Source organism: Bubalus kerabau, chromosome 18, assembly GCF_029407905.1.
Source record: "Bubalus kerabau isolate K-KA32 ecotype Philippines breed swamp buffalo chromosome 18, PCC_UOA_SB_1v2, whole genome shotgun sequence".
Taxonomy (NCBI): domain Eukaryota; kingdom Metazoa; phylum Chordata; class Mammalia; order Artiodactyla; family Bovidae; genus Bubalus; species Bubalus kerabau.
Window position 1 is genome coordinate 59471614 of NC_073641.1, and position 23443 is coordinate 59495056.

General features: G+C 41.5%; 1 protein-coding gene across 1 annotated transcript in view; it reads right to left on the reverse strand.

Annotated features, from left to right (window-relative positions):
- Window positions 1-23443, reverse strand: part of FBXL7 (F-box and leucine rich repeat protein 7) — a 468776-nt gene that overhangs the window by 337835 nt on the left and 107498 nt on the right. The window contains exon 2 of the mRNA XM_055554709.1: window positions 3435-3524. Within this exon, the coding sequence (XP_055410684.1) occupies window positions 3435-3524 (90 nt within the window). The remainder of the gene's footprint in view (window positions 1-3434; window positions 3525-23443) is intronic.

The window sequence follows — 23443 nt, forward strand, 5'->3', positions numbered from 1 at the left end:
AAATAAAATAAAATTTAAAAAAAAAATAAAAAAAAAAAAGTTGTAACTTGAGATAGATAACAAAGCTATATAAGTCCTTAGCAAAGAAACTGACCTAGCAGTGAATAAACGTGATGCCTCAACTGTTAGGATTGGGTGCCAAAATGTTTCAAACCTGAGATAAGATTGGTCCTGACTGTCCAAGAAAGCTAAAAAATAAATTAATCAATTAAAAGATTGGGAAACCTGTGGGTCTGTAATCCCTCATATCTTCCAGAGCTTCGTGTGAGAATATGCAGGTACCATGATGGGTCCACTCTGACTGGGCACCACAGGCTGGGCCATGAGCCCTGCTGGTTCAGGGATTTGTTATGATGGATTTCAGGCCAGTTCTGGCCCCAAGGCATCTCAGGAGAAGCTTTCAGCCACAACTTGGCACTTTGTACGGCCAGGACTCAGCCTCTCACCACTGTGTATGACCTCCTCTCAGAGTTGGAAGCCAGCACATGAAAAGAACACTTTATGATGGATTAGATTGGGGTCTGAAGGTCAGGCAGCAGCTCCCCTAAACCCATTTTCACATGTTTAAATCAATGAGTTCTAGTAAATTTACTGAGCTGTGTAACTATTGGTATTACCACAATCCAATTTTAGAAAACTGTCATCTCCCCAAAAGGACCCCTCATGCCTGCTGACAGTTAATCGCCTTCCCACAGCTGGCCCCAGGCCAGTGTGTGTGCTGTGTGTCCTTCTCTTCCCCCTCTCCCGGGCCCTCAGTTTATTTCCCAGTATACACTGAACAGAGGGGTCACCCACGTTTCCCAGCAAAAGACAGTGCCTATACCATCAGCCATCTTGTAGAGGCTGGACACAAATGCATACATGTATGTACCCACACACATGCACACGCACGCACACACACACACACACATACTACCCAGGGAACGATGTAACACCCTCCCCATCCAGCCCATCAGGGAGAAGTCCAACACTGCTCCAGAATGCTTCCAACCCAGCTATTACAGGGATGGCCACAGTTTTCAAAAGCTGCAGGAAACTTGAATATTATCCTCCACGATAGACACCATGTTTAGAAATCAGTATCACTCAGACTCTTAAACTGAGGATCCTTGCTGTGCTTCCTGAAGACAATATCCTTGAATTCAAAGGAGAAAAACCATAAGAGGGTCAAAGAACTGAAGAAAATAACCATAATCAAACAGCTTCGGAAAAACCAGGCAACCACACACTCAATTTTTTTTAATAGCAAAGGTTAAATATAGTTCTAGAAAAGTGTAGAAAGAGAATCAAAGGAGCATTTTCAATGTGCTCTTCTGAAGCACGTGTAAGAAATCAACGTCCACCTTTTGTTTTCTTTTGTCGTGTGTTGCAGAGAGAGGTTACCTAGGCATTTTCTGGTAGGAGGAAACCGACATGCAAACAGGTAAATCCACCTTGTGGAGGTCAGAGAATGTGACGCTCTGATCACTTTTCCTAAGAAGTGGACCTGGGCTCTGTCATCTGTAAACTGAGGAAATGGGCACTGGCTATTACGCTTCCATCTTGAAAAACCAGACCCATAGTATGAGGCCATTCTGTGGCAAACAACCCTGAAATACACTTTAATGTAACTAATATCCACATCAAATTCATTTTGTACTATTTAAAAATTTTCACTGATGGAAAAACAGAAGCAAAAAGGATTCAAGCAAATAAACAGCAAAACAGCGCATTCTTTTAAATTTTTTTCAGATAGAAAAAAACGGATAGTATCTTTCATAAGGATGAAGTGCATCCATTTAAGACCTCAGAAAAAAATTTCATACCAATTTAGCCCAGTTGCTAAAAATTCTGTTTCATATGAATATCACAGTTTCTTGTTTTCCTCTCCTGAAAATGCATTGTGACCAAAATGTATAAAACATTGGCTGGGCCTACACCAAAAGCATCTTCCTAAGAAAAAGGCAAAATAGAAATGAAAAATTTGAATCCCTATAGTTTATTTTGAAGCATAAAAAGCAGACATTTTTTAAATGCTTGAAATCCCACAGTCCCAACCTTGGCAACATAGCTCATATATTCTTGCATTTTCTACTTCTGAAATGGAGAAAAAATAAGAGAACTTAAATCCATTGGCTAGAATCAATTCACCTGTTTCGCACATTACCTTAACTGAATTTCAAAAATAATCTAATCCCCACATTTGAATTAACAGGCAGAAAATTAAGTTTGGACTGCTACTTGATTCTTTACTGCATTAAGAAGAACACACCAATCTGTTTGCCATACACTGCGGTAAAACAATGCTAAGGCATTAAACACAAGGGAATACAATCCAGTTGTAAAATATATTTATCCATCAGTCTGGGGATAATTAACTCAGAGAAGTTAACTTTTATATGAAACACACCAAGTCAAAGAATACCCAAAGAAGACACACACAACAGAAGTAAATGATCATCATTAATGTAAAAAGTGTAGTGCAGATCAAGAACAATCTAACAGCTTAAATGACCAACACCAGGCTACGAGTACACTTTCTGATATTATAAACAGCAGAAATTAAGCTTCTGAAACAAGGACTGGAAACGCATTTCCACAACACCCTGTACACATCAGGAAAGTAGGCTCTATATAGTGTCATGAGGAATCAGCTGACACCCCATGAGTCTTTCATTACAAATGGCATTCATGTCTTCCACAGACCTTCATTCAACTTTTCATTTAGAAAGAATTCTTCTTCAAAAAAGAAGCCATTTAATTGTGTGTTTCATATTAACATAAAAGGAGCTGAGTCCATAATTGGGTCAACTTTTTACCAAATAACTACTACAGAATCAATTATTTCCACACTCAACAAATAAGTATAACTGAAAAGCTTCTCAAGTATTGGGAAGCAGTTAAATTCCAACACATGTTACTATATATAGTCAAATTCTTCATCAAGAACACCAATGCAACCCATCTTTGTTCTGACAAGCAGGAATTCTCACTTAATTTTTTAAAGAATCAAACAAACCTCTTCTCCTACTCCCCAATATTGGAGACTGGTTCAGGTTCTACAACTCACACAACTATGACCTTCCCATTATCAAAATCCCGAATTCCAGGTGTGCCTATTTCCAAAGTTCTTGCAGGAACTTTCAACTAGAGCAAAAAGATTTTACAGTCATGTTTCCCATAATGAAAAACAAGACATCATTCATAAACATTCCCAAAAGTCAGCTTATTATACTTTGACAAAATAACAGCATTTACCTTAAACTGCACCAAAACAACTTTAGTAGACATTGACAACAATGCAATAAAAGAGAAAGCCTTGGCCTCCCATTTCTGAGAATCTCATATGCTCCCACTCAGCAGAACAGATCTGAGACTCACACATTTTATGTATCTTCCAAATACAGCCAGCCCTGTGACGAGAGCACAAGAGATAATGAAGACCAGACGCCTACCTTCGCTGGTAGCCACATTCTTCTGGGCTTGGGTCGGCGTGTGATCTGTACTTGAACTCACGTCGGATGAGATGCTTGAGCTGCCTTTGCCTAGAGAAAACAAAAATGAGGAGCTTTTGAATTTTGTCATTTCAGAACTGGACTGTGCCTTCCACTCCATCTCACACCAAGCCATATCACTCGTTTCCAAGAAAGGAGCCATAACACTAAGAATGAAGTTTATTAGTTTTCTGGCCTCATGCATTAAATATCTCTGGGGAAATATCTGACCCATGCCATTACGGAGCTAAAGCCCTATTATAATATGGCTTGACTATAAACTCAGACGATTATAAGGTATTGTCAAACATGATAACGTAATATAGTTTTGGCATATATGTGAATAAGAGAGTACGAGTGAGAGACACATCTACAGTATTAATTTTTTCTTTCCAACTATAAACTATACATTTTCTGGTAAAGGACAAAAAGCAAATCTAGGAATGAGGCATCATCCAAGGGGCAAGAGCCTGCTGGCTCCAAACAGCTGCATTGCCTTAAAAAAAACAAATTCCCTAATTTAATGGGTTCTTCGTTAAAACAAACAAAAAAACCTGCTTTGTTCTTCTAATGCAGGGCTTCTTAAATGGGGATGCCTCCTCCTCAAGTGGACATCTGCCAATGACTGGTTTCGTTTTTAATTGTCACGATGGGGGAAGGTGTGCTACTGGCATCTGGTGGGTAGAGGCCAGGGAAGCTGCTCAATGTCTTACAATGGTATGACAGCACCCCACAGTTTTAAAAAAATAATCCAGACCAGAGCATCAGCTGGGCTGAACTTGAGAAATCCTGGCCTAAATAACCTAACCTCAGCTGACAACTGACTTTCTGCTCTTCTAACTTTAAATCTGAACATATGCCAATACATTAATACTGCTGAACATTTTGTCTTTCAATCATGTCTGACTCTTTGTGACCCCATGGACTATATAGCCCACCAGGCTCTTCTGTCCACAGCATTCTTGAGGCAAGAATACTGGCGTGGGTAGCCATTTCCTTCTCCGGGGGATCTTCCCGACCCAGGGATCGAGCCTGGGTCTCCTGCACTGCAGGTGGACTCTTTACCATTTGAGCCCCCAGGGAACGAAAGTCTACAAATAGGACACACACTGTATAAGGAGGGAGGTGCCAGTGACCACTGGGCAGATTCTGAGATGATCTCCATGGTACCTGCTGCAGACTGAATGGCTGTGTTCCCAAAACTCATGTCTTAAAAGTTAATCTCCAGTATCATGGTTTTAGGAGGTGATTATAGTATTTGGAGGTGATTAGATCATGACAGTGGAGTCCTCATGAGTGTGATTAGTGCCCTTATTGAAGAGACCCCAGAGTGTCCCCCTGTCCTTTTATCATGTAGGGATACAGGGAAAAGATGGCCATGTATGAACCAGGAAGCAGCTCCTCAGCAGACCTTGATATCAGACTTTTCAACCTCCAGAACTGTGAGAATTAAATATCTGTTAACATTATAAGTCACCCAGTCTATGGTATTTTGTTGTAAGCAGCCTGAACAGGCTAAGCCAGTGCCCATGCCCTTGGTAATCTGCTCCCCTTGTGTGTGGACAGAATTTGCAATTTGTTACTAAGCAATAGGACATGGCAATGGTGAGAGGGTTTTGCAGATATAATTAAATGTCCTATAGCATTGACTTTAATCAAAAGGGTGATTATCCTGGGTGGGCCTGACCTAAATACCTAAGTAAACCCTGTTATAGAGCCTAGAGGAGAGAGACTCTTCCTCCTTGTCTTGAAGATGTAAACCATCATGCATGCTAGAGCCGCAAGGAGAAATTCTACCAACCCTGCATGAGCCTGGAAGAAGATCCAACTTCAGATGAGAAAGCCGACCAGGCCAACATCTTGATGACAGCTTTGCAAGATCCTGAACAAAAGATCCAGCTGACCCAAGCCAAGAATTCTGAGCCAAGGAAACAGTGAAAGAGTAGATATATCTTGTGATAAACTTTGCTAAATTCATGGTAATCTGTTATGCGACAATAGAAAACTAAAATAATGACCAGTCAATGACTTCCCAAATGAACTCTTTTCATGCCACAAATTATGATCTAGATTCTTACACACAGCTGAGAAACACTGTTTTAGAACAGTCTTCTCTGCACAGTGGTACATAACCCAGTTGGGTGGAGGGAGTTTACAGTCTATGAAAGGACAATGTAGAAAAGCACAAATGGGCTTGCATTGAAAGAGCTTCAGGATTTTGTTTGCTAATATTGAGGGCAATGGAAGAATCCAAGTTCATTGGTGATATCACCTGAGCAGGGAATTCAAATGGCTGTTGCTTCTTCTTGCCACTGCACATCGCTCATTATGACTTATCGCTCTAAAACAATTCTGTCATTCCCGTCTTTGCCCATTTCACATGCAGGTGGAGAAGCACGCAGCAGTTTCTCTTGGAGACCAATGCTTTGACCTCCGCAGAAAGCCATACCGAGAACACAGGAGTACCAGGCAAAGTGCTCAGTTCAGCAACCATCACACCTATCAGTCACTCTGTCCTGTATCCATCATGGCTGCCAGCTTCTCATGCAATTGGAGTGATCCGCTCTTTTGAATGTTTCAAGTACTATGTCTGGAGTCTCTGGCTTCAAAACCCTGCTCTACCATTTCCAAGCCACATACATATCCATGAACAAGTCACTCAAACTAAATCTTGTTTCATCTCCTGATATGTGAAGATGGAAACCTCTTGCACTTTATGCAAATGAGTGTCATGGTGCCCAGGCTTTGGTGTGTGTATCAGTCAGGTTTCTCCAGAGAAACAGAACTGATAGATGTGTAAATATCTCCCACTAGGATACATGTCAGGATCAGGGGAAATTATAGAATTATTTCTATCATATATATATATGGGATTTTCATATATTCATATATATGAGATACTGAGTTGACCAAAAAGTTCATTTGGATTTTTCCATTACCTCATATAAATATTGGCCAATCCAATATTTATACATATATATATATATGGCACATATATATTAAAAATATACATTATAAAATATCTATACATATAATATACTATATATAGATACAGAGTCAGAGAGAAAGAGATTTAAAGGAATTGGCTCACAGAATAGTTGGAGCTCACAAGTTGGGAATCCGTATGTAGGGTAGGCGTGCAAGCAGGATGGAAACTCAGGTAGGAGTTAATGCTGCAGCCTTGAAGCAAAACTATTTTCAAATAAACCTCACATTTTACTTTAAAGGCCTTAAAGTGATCAGACTGAAGGCCCACTGTCCAATCAATAGTCATTATCAAAGGTAAACTTAAAGTCAACTAAAACAGCAGATGGTAACCACATTTATAAATCACTTTAATGACAAAACCTAGATTAGTGTCAGATTCCATAACTGTGTTCTATGGCCTGGCCAGGCTGACACAGACAACTTTCTATCACAGTGTCAGACCCACAGGAATTGAAAATCCGTATTTGCCACGCACCATGCCTGGAAGAAGATCTGTCAGACTCTCTAAGCTTCACTGCCGTTCATCCATAAAACAGAGATAAAAACAAATAAAAAACCAACTATTCATTTCCTCTATTAAAAATAGGGGAATTATACCCCCACCTCTCAGGGTGGGAGAGGCTGCTATGAGATATGGTTTATAAAAGCATTCAGTCACATCCGGTCCTGGAGAGAGTCCACTGCATGATCTTAATATTGACCCAAAGATCACAGTTCAATTTGTATCAGGAAATAAGAAATAAAATGTAAAACACTAATTATTATTTGACTATATATGCATATATAATAGCAAATAAATATTATGTATGCTTATAAATTAAATTCTACATGCCTTATAGATCTAGTAAAAATCCCTCAGGCATAAACAAAGTTGGCAATTCTGCTCTCTATCCAACTGCTACATGAAAGTTTGTTTATTTGATCAATGGCCAAAACCCCCATTAGGGGTGGTTAGCATATCCAAACTGTGCCGGTTGGATTTGGTAAAGTAAAATTTTGCTCTTTATTGAATTTCCTCCCAAGCGGGCTAGAAGCCTAAATGAGGGCAATTGAACAAACAATTAGGTATCAAATATATAAACATCAAAGAAAGTGAAGACTAACAATGCACTGAGGTTGGTAGGTGTTGCCTGTAACAGGTGAGCATACACTTCTGTGACTCTCAACCACCATATGGACAAATTAGCCAGTGGGTCGATCACTTCAGGGACTTGAGGTGCACCGTTAACCTAAGCATGTTAGCGAAGAATTTGATCCCAATCACAGATCCCTTCAGGCTTTCTATTAGAGGGTGCCAGGTTCTCCCAATGTCTGAAAAGATGTTCATTAAATGAGGATCCTATTTGAACAGGATTTCAAATCTCTTTTAGTATAAAAATCTCCATGTATAAAACTGCAACACTAAGTATCTTTTCTCTTTCCCAGTGCCCAGGCTGACTGTGCAAAAGCAGATGTTTAAAACAAGACAGACGTTCCATTGTTATTTATTGACAACATGAGGAAGGCAAAGGGGGGAAGAGGAAAGATCAATCAATACATAACAAAAATGAATCAGTGGGGTCCTATGCTTTCTAACATTCTTAAGAGTCCAATAAATCTCTTGCAAAATTGATTCCCTTTATCAATTCCAGATTAGATGCATCAAATTCATTCCTGTGGATTTCGGTCAAAGACCCCTGACAGGAAATGCACAAAGGAGCACGTGGACACATGTGGTGGGGGCCTTAGCCCTTTATTTCCTGTTTCTCTCAGGTACCTTGATTCCAAGTGGCTGCTGCAGGTACACCCTGAGAACCTTATTTAATATCAAATGTCCACACCAAAGGAAAGAGAGTTCTTTTTTCTCAGAATTAGATCAAGGGAGCAGTGGGTCATGTTTGTGTATTGAATTCACTGTTATTTTCCTGATTGTTATCTTGAGATCGTTTCTTATCTTCTTTGATCCACGGTTCAAATGTCTGTATGCACAGAATAATAATATTAGTTATCTCAAAGAATGATCTGGCCTAATCCCTGGCCCAGGTGCATATTAGCTTTTGGAAAGAAACTGAACACATATTCTTGAAGCATATTAGCTCTTTCAGGCCGACGGGAATTTTATAGATGAGTTCTCCAGAGTCGGAGATATTGATGGAGGGTGAAATGAGAAGGTATCAAATACCAGGCCCCTGTTTCGCTTCATTGTGAGCAGAAAACAGTAGATGGTGTCCTTTGCTTTGCTTTTCCTATTTTTTGTTCTTTCCTGGTGAGGGTTGAAAGCACAATTTAAGGAGCAGAACAGTGAGAATGGAAAAGAAGCAGAGAGATCTGAGAGTCATGTTTTGAGTCTTTTTTTTTTCCTTTCCTATCAAGCCATTTAATGTCCTAACTGGAACTTTCTTTACTCCCTTTTTCCTAAAGTACCTAACAGGTGGCCTCAGGCTCAATGATCAGGACTCACACGTTGTAACTGGAGGGTGATCTGGGACAGAGACAAAGATTGGTTAACTGAGCACCTACTTTATGCTGCCCTATGCTGGACCCTTCTCCTAAGAGGCCACAGTTCTCACAGGTTTATGTCCATCCTGAGAAAAGCCTAGGACAATTTTCAGCATTTTCCTCTTTGCTAAGAAATGCAAGATTTGCTTCAGGGTGCTGACATTCTTTCAATATTTTTTAAAAATATATATAACATAAAATTTGCCATCTTCACTATTTTTTACTTGTAATTCAGAGGTATCCACTCCCAGTGTTGTACACCCATCACTACTGTTTCCACAACTTTTCCATTACCTGACACAGAAATTCTGTATCACAGCCCCATAAATCTCCATCCCTCCCTCTTTCAGTCCCAGGTAATCTCTACCTGCTTTGCATCTCTATGAATTAGCCTATTCTGGATATTTCCTATAGATAGAGTCATGCAATCTTCATCCTTTGCTTTTTTTTTTTTCACTTATCATATTTTCAATGGTTCATCCAAGTTGTACGTCCCTCCTTTTTGTGGCCAAATAATATTCCATCGTGTGTATGTTCCACGTTTGGGGGTACACTGATGGGCACTTTGCATGTTTCTACCTTGTAGCTACTGTGACTGATGCTGCCTTGACAGAGGCCTGGCTTCAGTACTGGCGGCTTGTAATTTAGAAACTTCTGGTGCTTGTTGTTTCTAGCTGAAATCAGATCCTGAGGGCTGTGGCTGAAGCCAGGGGAGGAGAACAGAGTACACAGAGTTCTTCCAGGAGAGAAACAGTGACAATCCCACTGCTGAGGCAGCAGCTCCTCCGGAGCCATTCACTTCCAATCCTGTGGCAGCTTCCGGGTTGAGCAGCCAACTGGCCCACATCACAGACAATAACAGAGCAGCACAGGGCTTTGGGATCTGAACACACACCTGCTGCAAAGCTCGGCTGAACACAGCTCCCTCTTCCAAAGGCTGTGGGACGTTGATTGGAACTGGACTGCCAGGGGATGCCTGGGGATGGCCCCTTTCTCTCCTTCTTGGGGACAGTCCATGTTTTCTCTAGCAGAAGCAAGAGCTTCAGCCTCCAGACAGACAGCTCAGGAGGGGGTGTCCCTGCTCCAACACCACACAAGGGAAACCATGATGTGAAATGCAAGCCCAGACTCAACCACACAGGACCCTGCAGGATACTTCATCATTTAACTGATGTTAGCTTAGAAGCCAAAGGCTAAAGAGAAAAAGAATTCAGGAGAAATGATTTCGGTTGAGCAGCAATCATTTTACATCTCAGCGCCACTTGCTTTACCTTGGTGAAGAAAGCACATATTCTTAGACAAAAATCTCAGTTAAAGCCAATCTTTTCTGCATTGTTCCTGGAGGCTGTGATTACTAAAAAGAAAAAGAATAAAGACACGTGATTTTGACACAGTTCCCTTAAACTCATCCAGGGAACTCAGCAGGATGGCTATAAGTGTGAGTAAAGCGTGAGGGGCCACCTTGCCGAGTGTGTGCAGTTTGAACACCCACTGCCTGGACCACAACTTGGCTTTGCTGCTATCTAGCTGATTGAATCAGACATGCAACAAAGGACTGACTCCAAATTGGGAAAGGAGTACGTCAAGGCTTTATATTATCACCTTGCTTATTTAAATTATATGCAGGGTACACCATGTGGAATGCCGGGCTGCATGAAGCACAGGCTGGAATCAAGATTGCTGGGAGAAATATCAATAACCTCAGATATGCAGATGACACCACCCTTATGCCAGAAAGCAAAGAGGAACTAAAGAGCCTATTGATGAAAGTGAAAGAGGAGAGTGAAAAAGTTGGCTTAAAACTCAATATTCAATAAACTAAGATCATGGCATCCGGTCCCATCATTTCATGGCAAATAGATGGGGAAACAATGGAAATAGTGGCAGACTTTCTTTTCTTGGGCTCCAAAATCACAGCAGTTGGTGAATGCAGCCATGAAATTAAAAGACGCTTGCTCCTTTGAAGAAAAGCTATGGCAAACCCAGACAGCACATTAAAAAGCAGAGACATTACTTTGCTGACAAAAGTCCATCTAGTCAAAGCTATGGTTTTTCCAGTGGTCATGTATGTATGTGAGAGTTAGACCATAAAGAAAGCTGAGCGCCAAAGAACTAATACTTTTGAACTGTGGTGTTAGAGAAGACTCTTGAGAGTCCCTTGGACTGCAAGGAGATTCAACCAGTTCATCCTAAAGGAAATCAGTCCTGAATATTCATTGGAAGGACTGATGCTGAAGCTGAATCGCCAGTACTATGGCCACCTGATACAAAGTGCTGACTCATTTGAAAAGACCCTCATGCTGGGAAAGATTGAAGGCAGGGGGAGAAGGGGAGGACAGAAGATGAGATGGTTGGAAGGCATCACTGACTCAATGGACATGATTTTAAGCAAGCTCCAGGAGTTGATGATGGACAGGGAAGTCTGGTGTGCTGCAGTCCATGGGGTCACAAAGAGTCAGACATGACTGAGCAACTGAACTGAACTGAACTGAGCTGGTTGAGCTGGAGGAAGCTTTCTTACTTTCCAAGAACCTCAGTTTCTCCACCTGTAAAATGAAGTGCAAGGATGCTAAGTCATTTCTGTCGTGTCCAACTCTTTTCGACCCTACGGACTGAAGCCCACCAGCTCCTCTGTCCATGGAATTCTCCAGGCAAGAATACTGAAGTAGGTTGTTATGCCCTCCTCCAGGGGATCTTCCCTATCTAGGGATTGAACTGAAGTCTCTTATGTCTTCTGCATTGGCAGGCAAGTTCTTTACTGCTAGTGCCACCTGGGAAGCCTGTAAAATGGAGTACTAGGAGATATAAACTCATAGCACAACTATGAGTATAAAATGAGGTCAATAAGTCAATTGCTCATAAGGCATACACGTATAATAGATACTTAGTGGTGTTAGCTACTATTAACCATCCTCCCTATTTTTATTATTAATCAATAATCCAATTTAATTCAACAACTACATGCTAAACCTACTGTATGTGAAGAGTTATGATTAGCACTAGAAAAAAACAAGACAGTCTATATTGGGTGGGGAAGTAAAACACAGATACACAAGTAGAATTGAACATAAATGCAGTATAAAGTTTTAAATATTAAGGTTTAAACATTTTAAACATAAAAGATTTTAAATCATTAAGTGATAATCTCAAACACTTTGATTCACAAAATTTCATCACTGCTTGGTGTGACTGCTATTTTCTTTTATAATGATGTTAAAATCATGTAGGTTGTAAACAATCATGTCTGTCTTCTCTACTGGACTTTCAACTTTACAAAGGTAGATTTCATACATATCTATTCACTGCTCTACTCTCTAAAGCAAGCACAGTGGTTGGTATGTTATGGTCACTCAATACCTATGTGTTAAATGACGTGGCATCAGTGAGTGAAGGATCCACCGAGCAAATAAACTGGAAACGTATTCCTAACAGAATAGCCCTGTTCCCATCATGTTTCCTAATAAACACTACACCTTCCTACGGGCACCACTTAAATCTTTGTTACACCAAAAGACAGGCTTCACATAACGGCTATGTGTTGAAATTACAAAATTCATACATATTCTCAGTGGTGACATACTATATGGTAGTGGTCCTCAACCTTTACGGCACCAGGGACCAGTTTCATGGAAGATAATTCTTCCAGAGGTTGGCAGGGGCTGGGGAGATGGTGTTAGGATGACTCAAGCAGATTACATTTTTTGTACACTTTATTTCTATTATCACATTATGATATATAATAAAATAATTACACAATTCACCATAATGCAGAATCAGTGGGAGCCCTGAGCTTGTTTTCCAGCAACTAGATGGTCCCATCTGGGGGTGATGGAAGACAGTGGCAGCTGCTCCCCAGTGCTAGCAACACTGTCTCAGCTCCACCTCAGGTCATCGAGCATTAGATTCTCACAAGGAGCATGCAAGCTAGATCCCTCGCATGCACAGTTCACAGTAGGGTTGGCGCTCCTAAGTACAGATGAGACTTCACTCACTTGCCCACTGCTTACCTCCTTCTGTGCAGCCTGGTTCCTAACAGGTCACGGATCTATACTGGTCCATGGCCTGGGGGTTGGGGACTACCGCTATATAGTACTCTGTATTAGCTCCTAGGGATGCTGTAGCAAATTATCACTAACCAAACGGCTCAAAATAAAAGAAGTTTGTTGTCCCATGATCTTGAAAGCTAGAAGTCTGAAATTAAGGTGCCAGAAGAGCTGTGCTCTAGAGAGAATCTGTTCCCTGCCTCTCTCCTAGCTCCTCCTAGTTGCCAGCAACCCTTGGCATTCTCTGGTTTGTGGCAGCATATTTCCAGTCTCCACCAGTCATCACATGGCCACCTCCCTTTTATGTGACTCTGCATCCCTTCTTATAAGGACACCAGCCTTATTGAATTGACTCCACCCAACTCCAGTGTGGTGTGTTAGTGGCCTGGTCGTGTCTTGACTCTTTGTGACCCCATGGACTGTCACCTGCCAAGCTCCTCTGCCCATGGGATTTTCCAGGCAAGAATACTGGAGTGGGTAGCCATTCCCTTTTTCAGGGGATCTTCCCAACTCAGGGATGAAGCCCAGGTCTCCTGAATTGCAGGCAGATTCTTTACCACCTGAGCCACCAAAGAAGCCCAAGTGTGTCCTCATCTTAATTACACTTGTAAGGACCCGATTCCCAAATAAGGTCACATTCTGACATTTCAGGAAGGGAGGGGGAGGACACTCTTCAACCCAGTAGATTCTCCAGCACTATTTTCTGCAGAATTAAGCAGAAAGCCAAAAATCCTACTGTGAATCTATCATTTGAGCATTGATTCAAGTCTCACTGCATGGCAGTATTACTGTGAGAGGAAAAGGAAGATTAGCCATAAGATTTAATGCATCATGGAATGCAGGAGTCCTAAAAAAGTCTTTCAGCATTCAAAAAAGCAAGCCCTTGGCACACCATCATGGGTAGTTTTAAGTTGAAAAGGTCAGGCAATATTTCACTAAAGGCACTAAGGCGGAGCCTGCTCCCCCAAGACTCACACCCACCTAAGGGCTTCAGGCAATGCCTCCAGAGCTAACGCAGATGTCAGCTGACACTAAGACAGATGCTGCTGCTGCTGCTGACAGATGGTGCTTCACAGCTGGGTTCTGAGCAGAGTAATGAGAGGATCAGACCACGGACAGGCTAAAGGGTGCGTGCGTCGGCACAAGAATTTCAGTCGTGCTATAAGTCATTCAGAAGACAGTTTTATGCTAATAACAACACTACAGTTTGCATCAAAGTTCTGAAGGGCTGCTGTGCCCCAAAGATCATGAGAAGACCATGCCTGGCTAAACCATATGGGCAGGGAAAGACAAGCGTTCTTTTTGAAGTTCAAGGCTGTTTCAGCAGGATCTGAGGGCAAATTCAAAGCCACATGCTCATTTCCTGACATCAAGAGTCTCAGTGAGAATAAAGTCATGAGTACCTCTTCTAATTCACCCACTCATTTATTCAGTGTCCCATGTGCCAGGCACCACGTCTGACACAATTCCATGATCAAGTCATCTTGGTGACAGAGGTTACTTTCCCGCAGGATCTTGAGGACAGGGAAGAATGGAGAAAATACAAACTTTACCTTTCAATAGCAATATTTTGTGGTTGCTCAAACCCAATTCACTCTGACAATTACAGACCTTTGTACCCTGTGGCCGGGAGAAGGCAATGGCACCCCACTCCAGTACTCTTGCCTGGAAAATCCCATGGAGCCTGGTAGGCTGCAGTCCGTGGGATCGCTAAGAGTTGGACACGACTGAGCGACTTCACTTTCACTTTTCACTGTCATGCATTGGAGAAGGAAATGGCAACCCACTCCAGTGTTCTTGCCTGGAGAATCCCAGGGACGGGGCAGCCTGGTGGGCTGCTGTCTATGGGGTCGCACAGAGTCGGACACGACTGAAGCAACTTAGCAGCAGCAGTAGCAGTACCCTGTGGCCACTCACTGACTTCAGGGATTTTATACAAAGCATGCTTATATGTGTTTATTTTAAATATCAGTGATGATCTATATAAATTAGTGAAAATTCTGAATTGTGGCAGAGATGGTAAAGAATCTGCCTGCAATGCAGAAGACCTGAGTTCGATCCCTGGGTTGGGAAGACCCCTTGGAGGAGGGAATGGGTACCTACTCCAGTATTCTGGCCTGGAGAATTCCAAGGACAGAGTAGCCTGGCAGGCTATGGTCCATGGAGTCACAAAGAGTCAAACATTGCTGAGTGACTAACACTGAAAAATAAATTCTTAAAAGGCATTTCACTATCCTCCTTTCACACATAAGCAGTAAGTTTACCAATAGTGAAAGAGAGAGGGGAAGGGCTATGCAATTTAAATCTGAATCTTATTCAACACAAGACAATTTTAGGATTTTACTATGTTTCACATCTGACATGTCCAATTATTAGGAACTCATGGGCAGAAGTTAGAGAAATATACAAATATATATGTACACACACATATTTATGTCAGCAAATATGTCATCAAGATTCTGTCAAGGGAACTAAAAAAGATTCAGACTGCCCTGCCTGGCAAAGAAGATTACAACAAGCAAGCTTTCGTACCTACCACCAAGAAGATGCAGACAGTAAAGATTAAGAAAGCACTTAAGTGAAAAAATCAGAACTCATATCTCAGATGCTCAGATAAGTCAGATGATCAGATAAGCTCAGATGAGTCCCTGACTAGTTGGGTGGCCCTGAGGAAGCTACTCAAGACTTTTCAGCAACAATGAGTGTGTCACCTCGGACCAGGAAGACAGACATTGGAGGAGGTCATCTTCAAGACCCCTTTCCACTCCCTCATTCTCTATTCCTCCTTGACTGAAAAAGAGATCAACCCTCTTGCAAAGCTACAAACCACTTTACAACCACAAACCAAGATTCTGCAAGTTAACAGACAAGTGGGAGAGATGGAGTTCTTAACCAACTTCTCCCTTCTTCCACTGAATAGAAATTATACATAAATAAATATATATATGGGACTTCCCTGGTGCTCCAGTGGCTAAGACTCTGAGCTCCCAATGCAGGGGGCCTGGGTTCAATCCTTGGTCAGGGAACTAGATCCCATATGTCACAACTAAGAGTTCACATGCCACAGAGAAAGATCCTGCACCCAGGAATGAAGATCGAAGATCGCTCTTGTCACAGCTAAGACCAAGCACAGCCAAATAAATAAATAAAAATAAATTTTAAAAATTATATATATGCATATATTATCATATATAATGTTATATACATGTATATGTGTGTTTATATATATATATGTTTATATATATATATATATGGTTTCCCTGATGACTCAGATGATAAAGAATCTGCTTCCAATGCAAGAGACCTGGATTTGATTCCTGTATTGCAAAGATCCCCTGGAGAAGGAAATGGCAACCCACTCCAGTATTCTTGCCCAGGAAATTCCGTGGACAGAGGAACCTGGCAAGCTACATTCCATGGGGCTGCAGAAAGTCAGATACAACTTTAGTGACTAACACACATATAGACACATACACACACACACCAATACATAAAAATACTCTGGCATTAAGGAAATACACAAATATATTTGTACACACACATATTTATGTCACCAAATCACAGCTGCTTTATTTAGCCGCTGTGTCTTGTCTTTGAGCATGTGACTTCGGACTTGGCCTGTCCAGTGTGATCTTCTTAGTCCCCAAATCAAAGATCCCATTTTATTACCTTCCACATGCTCCCTAAGAGTATCATTATTCTCTTCCTCCATTTCTTCCATTTCCTTGGGGTAAGAGAAGCTTTGCTAGGAACCACAGTGGAAAGCCACAGTTCTCTTCTCTTTCATAGGAGGAGAAGCAACCATTCCCAACACGATGCATCTCTGAACACAAAGCACACGAGAAAATGCACATGGCAGCAATGTAGTACTTCACAGAGAGCAGAATCCTTCTCCATCAGAACTGGGAGGAAGGGGAGGCCAAAGGAGCACAGTGAGGGTGGTGACTGCCCCCACTCGGAAACCATCCCATCCCTCTGGCTTCGGGCAGCTCTTTCGTGATTGGGTGACAGTGAATTCAACTCTGTCTCCAGCAGGAAGCTCCGCCTGTCCTAAGCCAATCAACATGAGCCCATCCTCACTGCCCAGTGACTGACCAGGCAGATACAGAGGGGCAGGTAAGTGGCCAAAGTTGTCAGTTGTAAGGGGAAAGGTATTCTCCCTATCTCTCTGGAATACAACTCTTGGGTTTGATAGCCACCAAATAGTATCAAAAAGGAGCATCCACCTTACCATCAAGATAAACACAGCAAAGCAGAAAGACAAAAAGAAGTCAGGTAAGAACGTGGTAAATGCCTGCTCAGCCATGCCTGACTCTTGGCAACCCCATGGACTGTGGCTCACCAGGCTCCTCTGTCCATGGGATTCTCCAGGCAAGAATACTGGAATGGGTTGCCATGCCCTCCTCCAGGGTATCTTCCCAACTCAGGGATTGAACCCATGTCTCCTGTTTCTCCTACACTGGCAGGCAGATTCCTACCACTGAGCCACCCAGGAAGACATAAACCAGTTCAACATAAACTACCAAGACATAAACCAGTTTGAACTGGTCCTGATGCTGGCCATGCAACTGGATTTCTATTATGTGAACCAACAAGGGACAAGAGCTCCTGTCTGCTGCTCCTTGATCAATGTTAGAATTGCAGAAATATATGCTTAACAAAGATAAAATGTGGCATTCAAGAAAAAAAAAAATTAGGAATTCCTTGGTGGTCCAGTGGTTAGGATTCCATGCTCTCACTGCTGAGCGCCTGGGTTTGATCTCTGGTCAGGGAACTAGGATCCCCCAAGCCATGTGGAGCAGTCAAAAAAAAAGAAAAAGAAAACAGAAAAAAAAATTCATCCTAAAAGTATTTTTTTCTATGTGAAAGCTACAATTTCTTCCTGTAGAGACTGACTCTGAAAGGTGGAATAAGTATAAAGTGGAATAAGTATAAAGAAATCATTTTAACAGTGATGAATTGTAACATTTGTAAAAAGCACCACCAAGTAAAAGTAAGAAGCTGTATATATAGCCACATGATAAATCTGATAAGGCTTCCAGACCCTGGAAAACAGTTTAATTTGCTCTGGGCAATGAACAGATGACTGGGTAGGTCTTTCTTCTCTTAAAAAAACTTTAATTTAGCTTCCATCTATAATCTACGTTGTATTTTTCAAAGCTTTATGCATTAAAAAAAATTGCTCTCCCTAAATTTTGCATTTACAGCCCTTTTATCATATAAATTGCGGTCATAACCTAACTTAAGGTTTGCAGGAGCCAGTGAAGGGAAAGGTCTGGCTTGTATAAAATGAGATACACTAAGCAAAATAAATCCTGCCTGGAACTGGAACAGTTCTTGAAGACAGCAACTTAGGAGCTAATCTCTCCTCGCTTTTGAAAATATAATAGCTTTGCCTTTTAGACAAAAATAGATCAAATATTTCACCAATAGCTGTTGTTCCCTTCCTCATTCTCTTTCTTGATGTACAGCTCCTAGGTTAATAACTGTAAAATTCTCTAGAATTCTTCTCCTGAACGCTGGTAGTACAAAGGTATCGCTTCACCCACAAAGGTGACAGAGACATTCTGACTATCACATTTTTGTCTGAAGGAAGAACGGGTCACAGGGATCTGAACTTTCAAGCTGTGCATCAATTCACTCCAGGCCCTTCTTCATTTACCTTCTCACAAAATTATTATACTCACCCTAAAAGTCAAATACCTTTTGTGGAATCCAGATGGAAACTCTAGGGTGTGCTTCATAAAGACTTTGTTGTCATGCAATTTACAGGACCTTCACTGATTTAAATAAAAAGTAAATATTTCAGGCATTTGTGATGAACTTTTTTTCAATGCAAAGATATCTAAGGAAATGTTTTCAGATGTATGGTATGAGACGAGCAGAATAATCTTGCCTGCCTCCAGACTTCTATCTTTTACAATAAAGAGATAGAATGAAGTATTTTGCCATCTTCCCCTACTCCTGGTGAGATGTCACAGATACTGATATTCACATCACCAGATGACACCAGGCCTGTTTAAAACCCCTTAACAGTTTCCTACTGGGTTTGGACTTAAGCCCAAACTCCCTACTATGGCCCATGAGACTGTGTGTGACAGCAGCCACTGCTCTCCCCGGAGGGTCCCCAGAGAAGGACTCTGTCGAGATCACTTTTACTCACAGTGCCGGCTGCTTGCCGGCTGCTTGCCGACTCGCAATAAAGACTTGAAGGAACCGGGAAATAGCTATCAGGTAAACACAGAATTTGCCTTTCTAGTTTATCCAAACTATAAAACTAGCAAGTTTTTAAAATGCAAAGAATCTCCAAATACAGAAAAATAAACTTAACATAGATCAATAGGGCTTCCCAGGTAGCTCAGTGGTAAAGAATCCACCTGCCAAGCAGGAGATGTGGGTTCGATCCCTGGGCTGAGAAGATCACCTGGAGAAGGAAATGGCAACCCACTCCAGTATTCTTGCCTGGGAAACCCCATGGACAGAGGAGCCTGGTGGGCTATCGACCGTGGGGTCCCAAAGAGTCAGACACAACTTGTCAACTAAACAATGACAAGATCATTATGAGACAATGATTCAGTGAAGATTCTGAATGTTGAACACTTAAAAGAAATGCCACTTGTATGCTTTAAATCCATAGGAAAACTACTTAAGTAGTTTACTGGCAAGTAGAAACTTGACAGTCATTAAGAGAAAAACAGATACATGAGAAAAGAACAGAAAAGAAAATTAGCTGGAGGTGGGGGAAGGGGATGCTTTTTTTTCTTCTTTTTGAAAAGTCCTCATTTTATTCTTACTCTTGAAGGCTGGCAAGAGTCTGAAGACCACAGCCCTGAATCTCAATTCATTAGTCTGTGCTTTGATTGACCACAGTATTCACCATCAAAAGAAGGTTTCATTTACTTCCAATATTCAATAAAAAGGAAACAATGCTGATTTTTTAAAATGTTGCTATGTATATTGCAATATTTTTGAGGGCAAGTTTATTAAGCTTTTGGAGAAGGTGAAAGAGCCAACATATCCATAAGTGGTATAATCATTAAATATGTACAAAACTCGAAAGAAGATTGAAATGGATCAGTTCTATACCATTTAAGGCATATAAGGTACATCAGTTAAGTCAGAAATACCAGTGGACCACAATGAAGTGCCCATAGATAAATTCATATGTAAATAGTGAAGACAAAACAGAAACCCTGAAAACCAGTGATGAAGGAAGAATTAATAACTGGTACTGGAAGAACTAGGTCTCTACTTTTTACAAAAATCATACCCTTATCTTACTCAGAAAACAAAAATATAAAACTCAAAAGATATAAATTCAAAAGAAAATAAAACTAAGTATCAAATTTCTAGAAGGCAGAAGTCTATTAACCTAAAACAGAAAAAAAGTGCAAAGAAAATTTCAAGAGATTCAACCATATTAAAAAAATTTAAGCTTCTGTATAAGAAAAATAAATAAAAAGGAACAAATATAATTGAAACCAAACAAGCTTCTGGGGAGCAGGGGGGAGGAATCACAAGGGCAAATGTCTTTATTGTCCAAAGAACTCATACTAATCACTTGAAAGACTCTTAAGAGGAACACAAGTCAGGAAAAGATGACAATAAGCTCTTCACCAAAGAAGAAACACAAATGGTATAAAAGAACTTGAAACACAGACTAACTCACAAAGAGACAAAACAAGAAAATGCCACTTACAGGCCATGCATTTGCAAAATGCTTTGTCTGAGTGAGAATATCCATTCCACCGGCTGCAAGAATAAACAGATACAAGTACTTTAAAGTGTCTGAAAACACACACATCAAAAGCCTTGATATGATTTAAACCCTTTTATCCCAGCAAGCCCACATCTCCTTAAATTAACATAAGCAGTCTGCTCCTTTCTTACCTAATGTAGCTTTGAGCTTGTCTTTGAAAGTAAATACACTCAAGTCAAGGAGCAGACCATGATGTTAAGAGGGCAGGACTGGCTGGCTACAGAATCTGTGGGCCCCAGAGCAAAATGAAAGTGTGGGGCCCTTATTAAGAAGTGATTAAACTCTCAAGAGGGTAACAGCAGAGCATCCAACCACCATGCATGGGGTCCTGTTAGGGGGAATTCTGTACCCAGATTGCTGGGGTGAGGGTGGGGAAAGAGAGGAAAGCCATTCTCTTAGCCTGGTCCATGCAAGCACTGATTTTCTGATACTGTTTAGTGGATGAGAGCCTTGGGATGGAGTAGGGAGACAGTTCAGTTCAGTTCAGTCACATCCAACTCTTTGCGACCCCATGAACTGCAGCACACCAGGCCTCCCTGTCCATCACCAACTCCTGGGGTCTACTCAAGCTCATGTCCATTGAGTCGGTGATGCCATCCAACCATCTCATCCTCTGTCGTCTCCTTCTCCTCTGGCCTTCAATCTTTCCCAGCATCAGGGTCTTTTCCAATGAGTCAGCTCTTCGCATCAGGTGGCCAAAGTATTGGAGTTTCAGCTTCAACATCAGTCCTCCCAATGAACATTCAGGACTGATTTCCTTTAGGATGGACTGAAAAGGGAATGGCAAACCACTTCAGTATTCCTGCCTTGAGAACGCCATGAACAGTATGAAAAGGGAGACAGGGTGGTTGCTAAGAGGAAGTGAGCCTCTTCTCCCAGAGGAGATAGGAAGAGTAAGACCACAGAGGTATGCACCTGAGTAGACACTGGTACCAAAGCCTAGGCACTGACTTGGATGGCCTGGGACGTTTTCATATCTACATGGAACTCAGCTTCTAGACTGGGAGCACGGTCACTCTTCCATCCCCCTGTGCTACAAGGGAAGTCAGATATTTAGTCTCACCAGCTTTGCCCACATCCAACCCAACCCTCTCCTGCCACTGGACAGGCAGGGTCGCCAGCACAGCGGAGGGGGGCTGGCCCCACTCCTGTGTTAGGGAACCACAGACTGAAACTGTCCTCCCTGACCAGGCACCATAGTAACCCTGAATAAATGACTCATGGCAGGAAGTACTCGTAAGGAACATGGAACGAACAAAGCTACCACCAACCGGAAGAATTCAGGAAAAGTCAAAAGGAAAGAGTAGACTCCAGTCCACATGCCCTACCAACTTCCCAGAATTATTCACACTGGAATCCATCTCAGCTGAGTGATGGATTCGCCACCAGCAAGGACCCCAAGTCACAGTGATTGGCCGAAGACCACCTGGAAATTAACCCAACTGCTATAAAACCAGAGACTGTAAGCCACATGGCAGAAAAGTTCTCCTGGGTTCCCTTATCCTGCTGCTTTCTGCCCAGGCACTCCTTCCCAATAAAGTCTCTTGCTTTGAAAACACATGTGTCTCCTTGGACAGTTCATTTCCAAGGCTTAGACAGAGCCCACTTTCAGGCCCTGGAAGGGGTCCCTCTTCCTGTAACACTGGAGCCTGCTTTTCTGAGTCTCTGAAATCAAAGAGCCATCACAAAGGGATTACGAGATAATGGATAATCATTAAGACTGCTTGTATGGTTGCTGAATAAATTAGCACACAAATGATAGTTCAGGACCAACAGTATATAGTCTACACAGTGCTGCATTTGAAAGCTGATATCCATCTTTATTTTAATGTAGGGAAAACATTTAAAAATACAGAAGTGAAGAGTTTGTAACTATTTCTGAATAATTACTTGTCTCTTTAAAGATAAAACAAACACTCTCTACGTGCACACATATTACCTTCATATTACAAAAAAATTAAATAATTTCTTCATCCACAAACACCAGAATTTATTTTAAAAATGCTGTTTTCTTATTTCAAAAGCCAACCTCAGCCTATTCTGGCATGACCATACAAACTGATTTAGCAGATGTTCAGACAAGAGCCCTTGTTCGTAAGACAAGAGGGCTTCGTATGAATCCCAACTTTGCACTTGAACAAACCACTTCATATCTATGAGCCTCCACTGCTTCTTCTGCCCTGCAAGTATATTAGGGCTGAGATGCTGCCCAGGCTCTCAGAGCAGCCAAACCCCACCAGGTAAATCCTGACATCTTGTTGCTCCACTGAATCCTCAGGGCCACCTCATGAGACAGGACCTGTGTTACCATCCCGTGGTTCACATGAGAAAATGAAGACATGGCTTGTGGAACCTTCCCAAAGCTTGTAAATGAAAGCATCATGCATTATTGACCCCAGTCACCAGGCTACCTTGTCTTAGATTTTCATTATAGGGTCCTGGGAAAAAGCCCAAGTGCAGGAAATGGTGCACTTGAATTTGAATCTTTTGTCACTTATCACCTCCTTGACTTTGAAAATACACTGAACTCTATTTCAGAGTCTTTATTTATTAAATGGGGTCCCAGGGTGGTGGATTTTCTGTGAATTAATGCATATAAAGCACCTAGTCTAGGCTTGACCCATAGAAAGCACATAGTAAATGTTATCCGTTGATACTGTTCAGAGTATAAATTCACACAATTGTATCACACTTCAAAATTA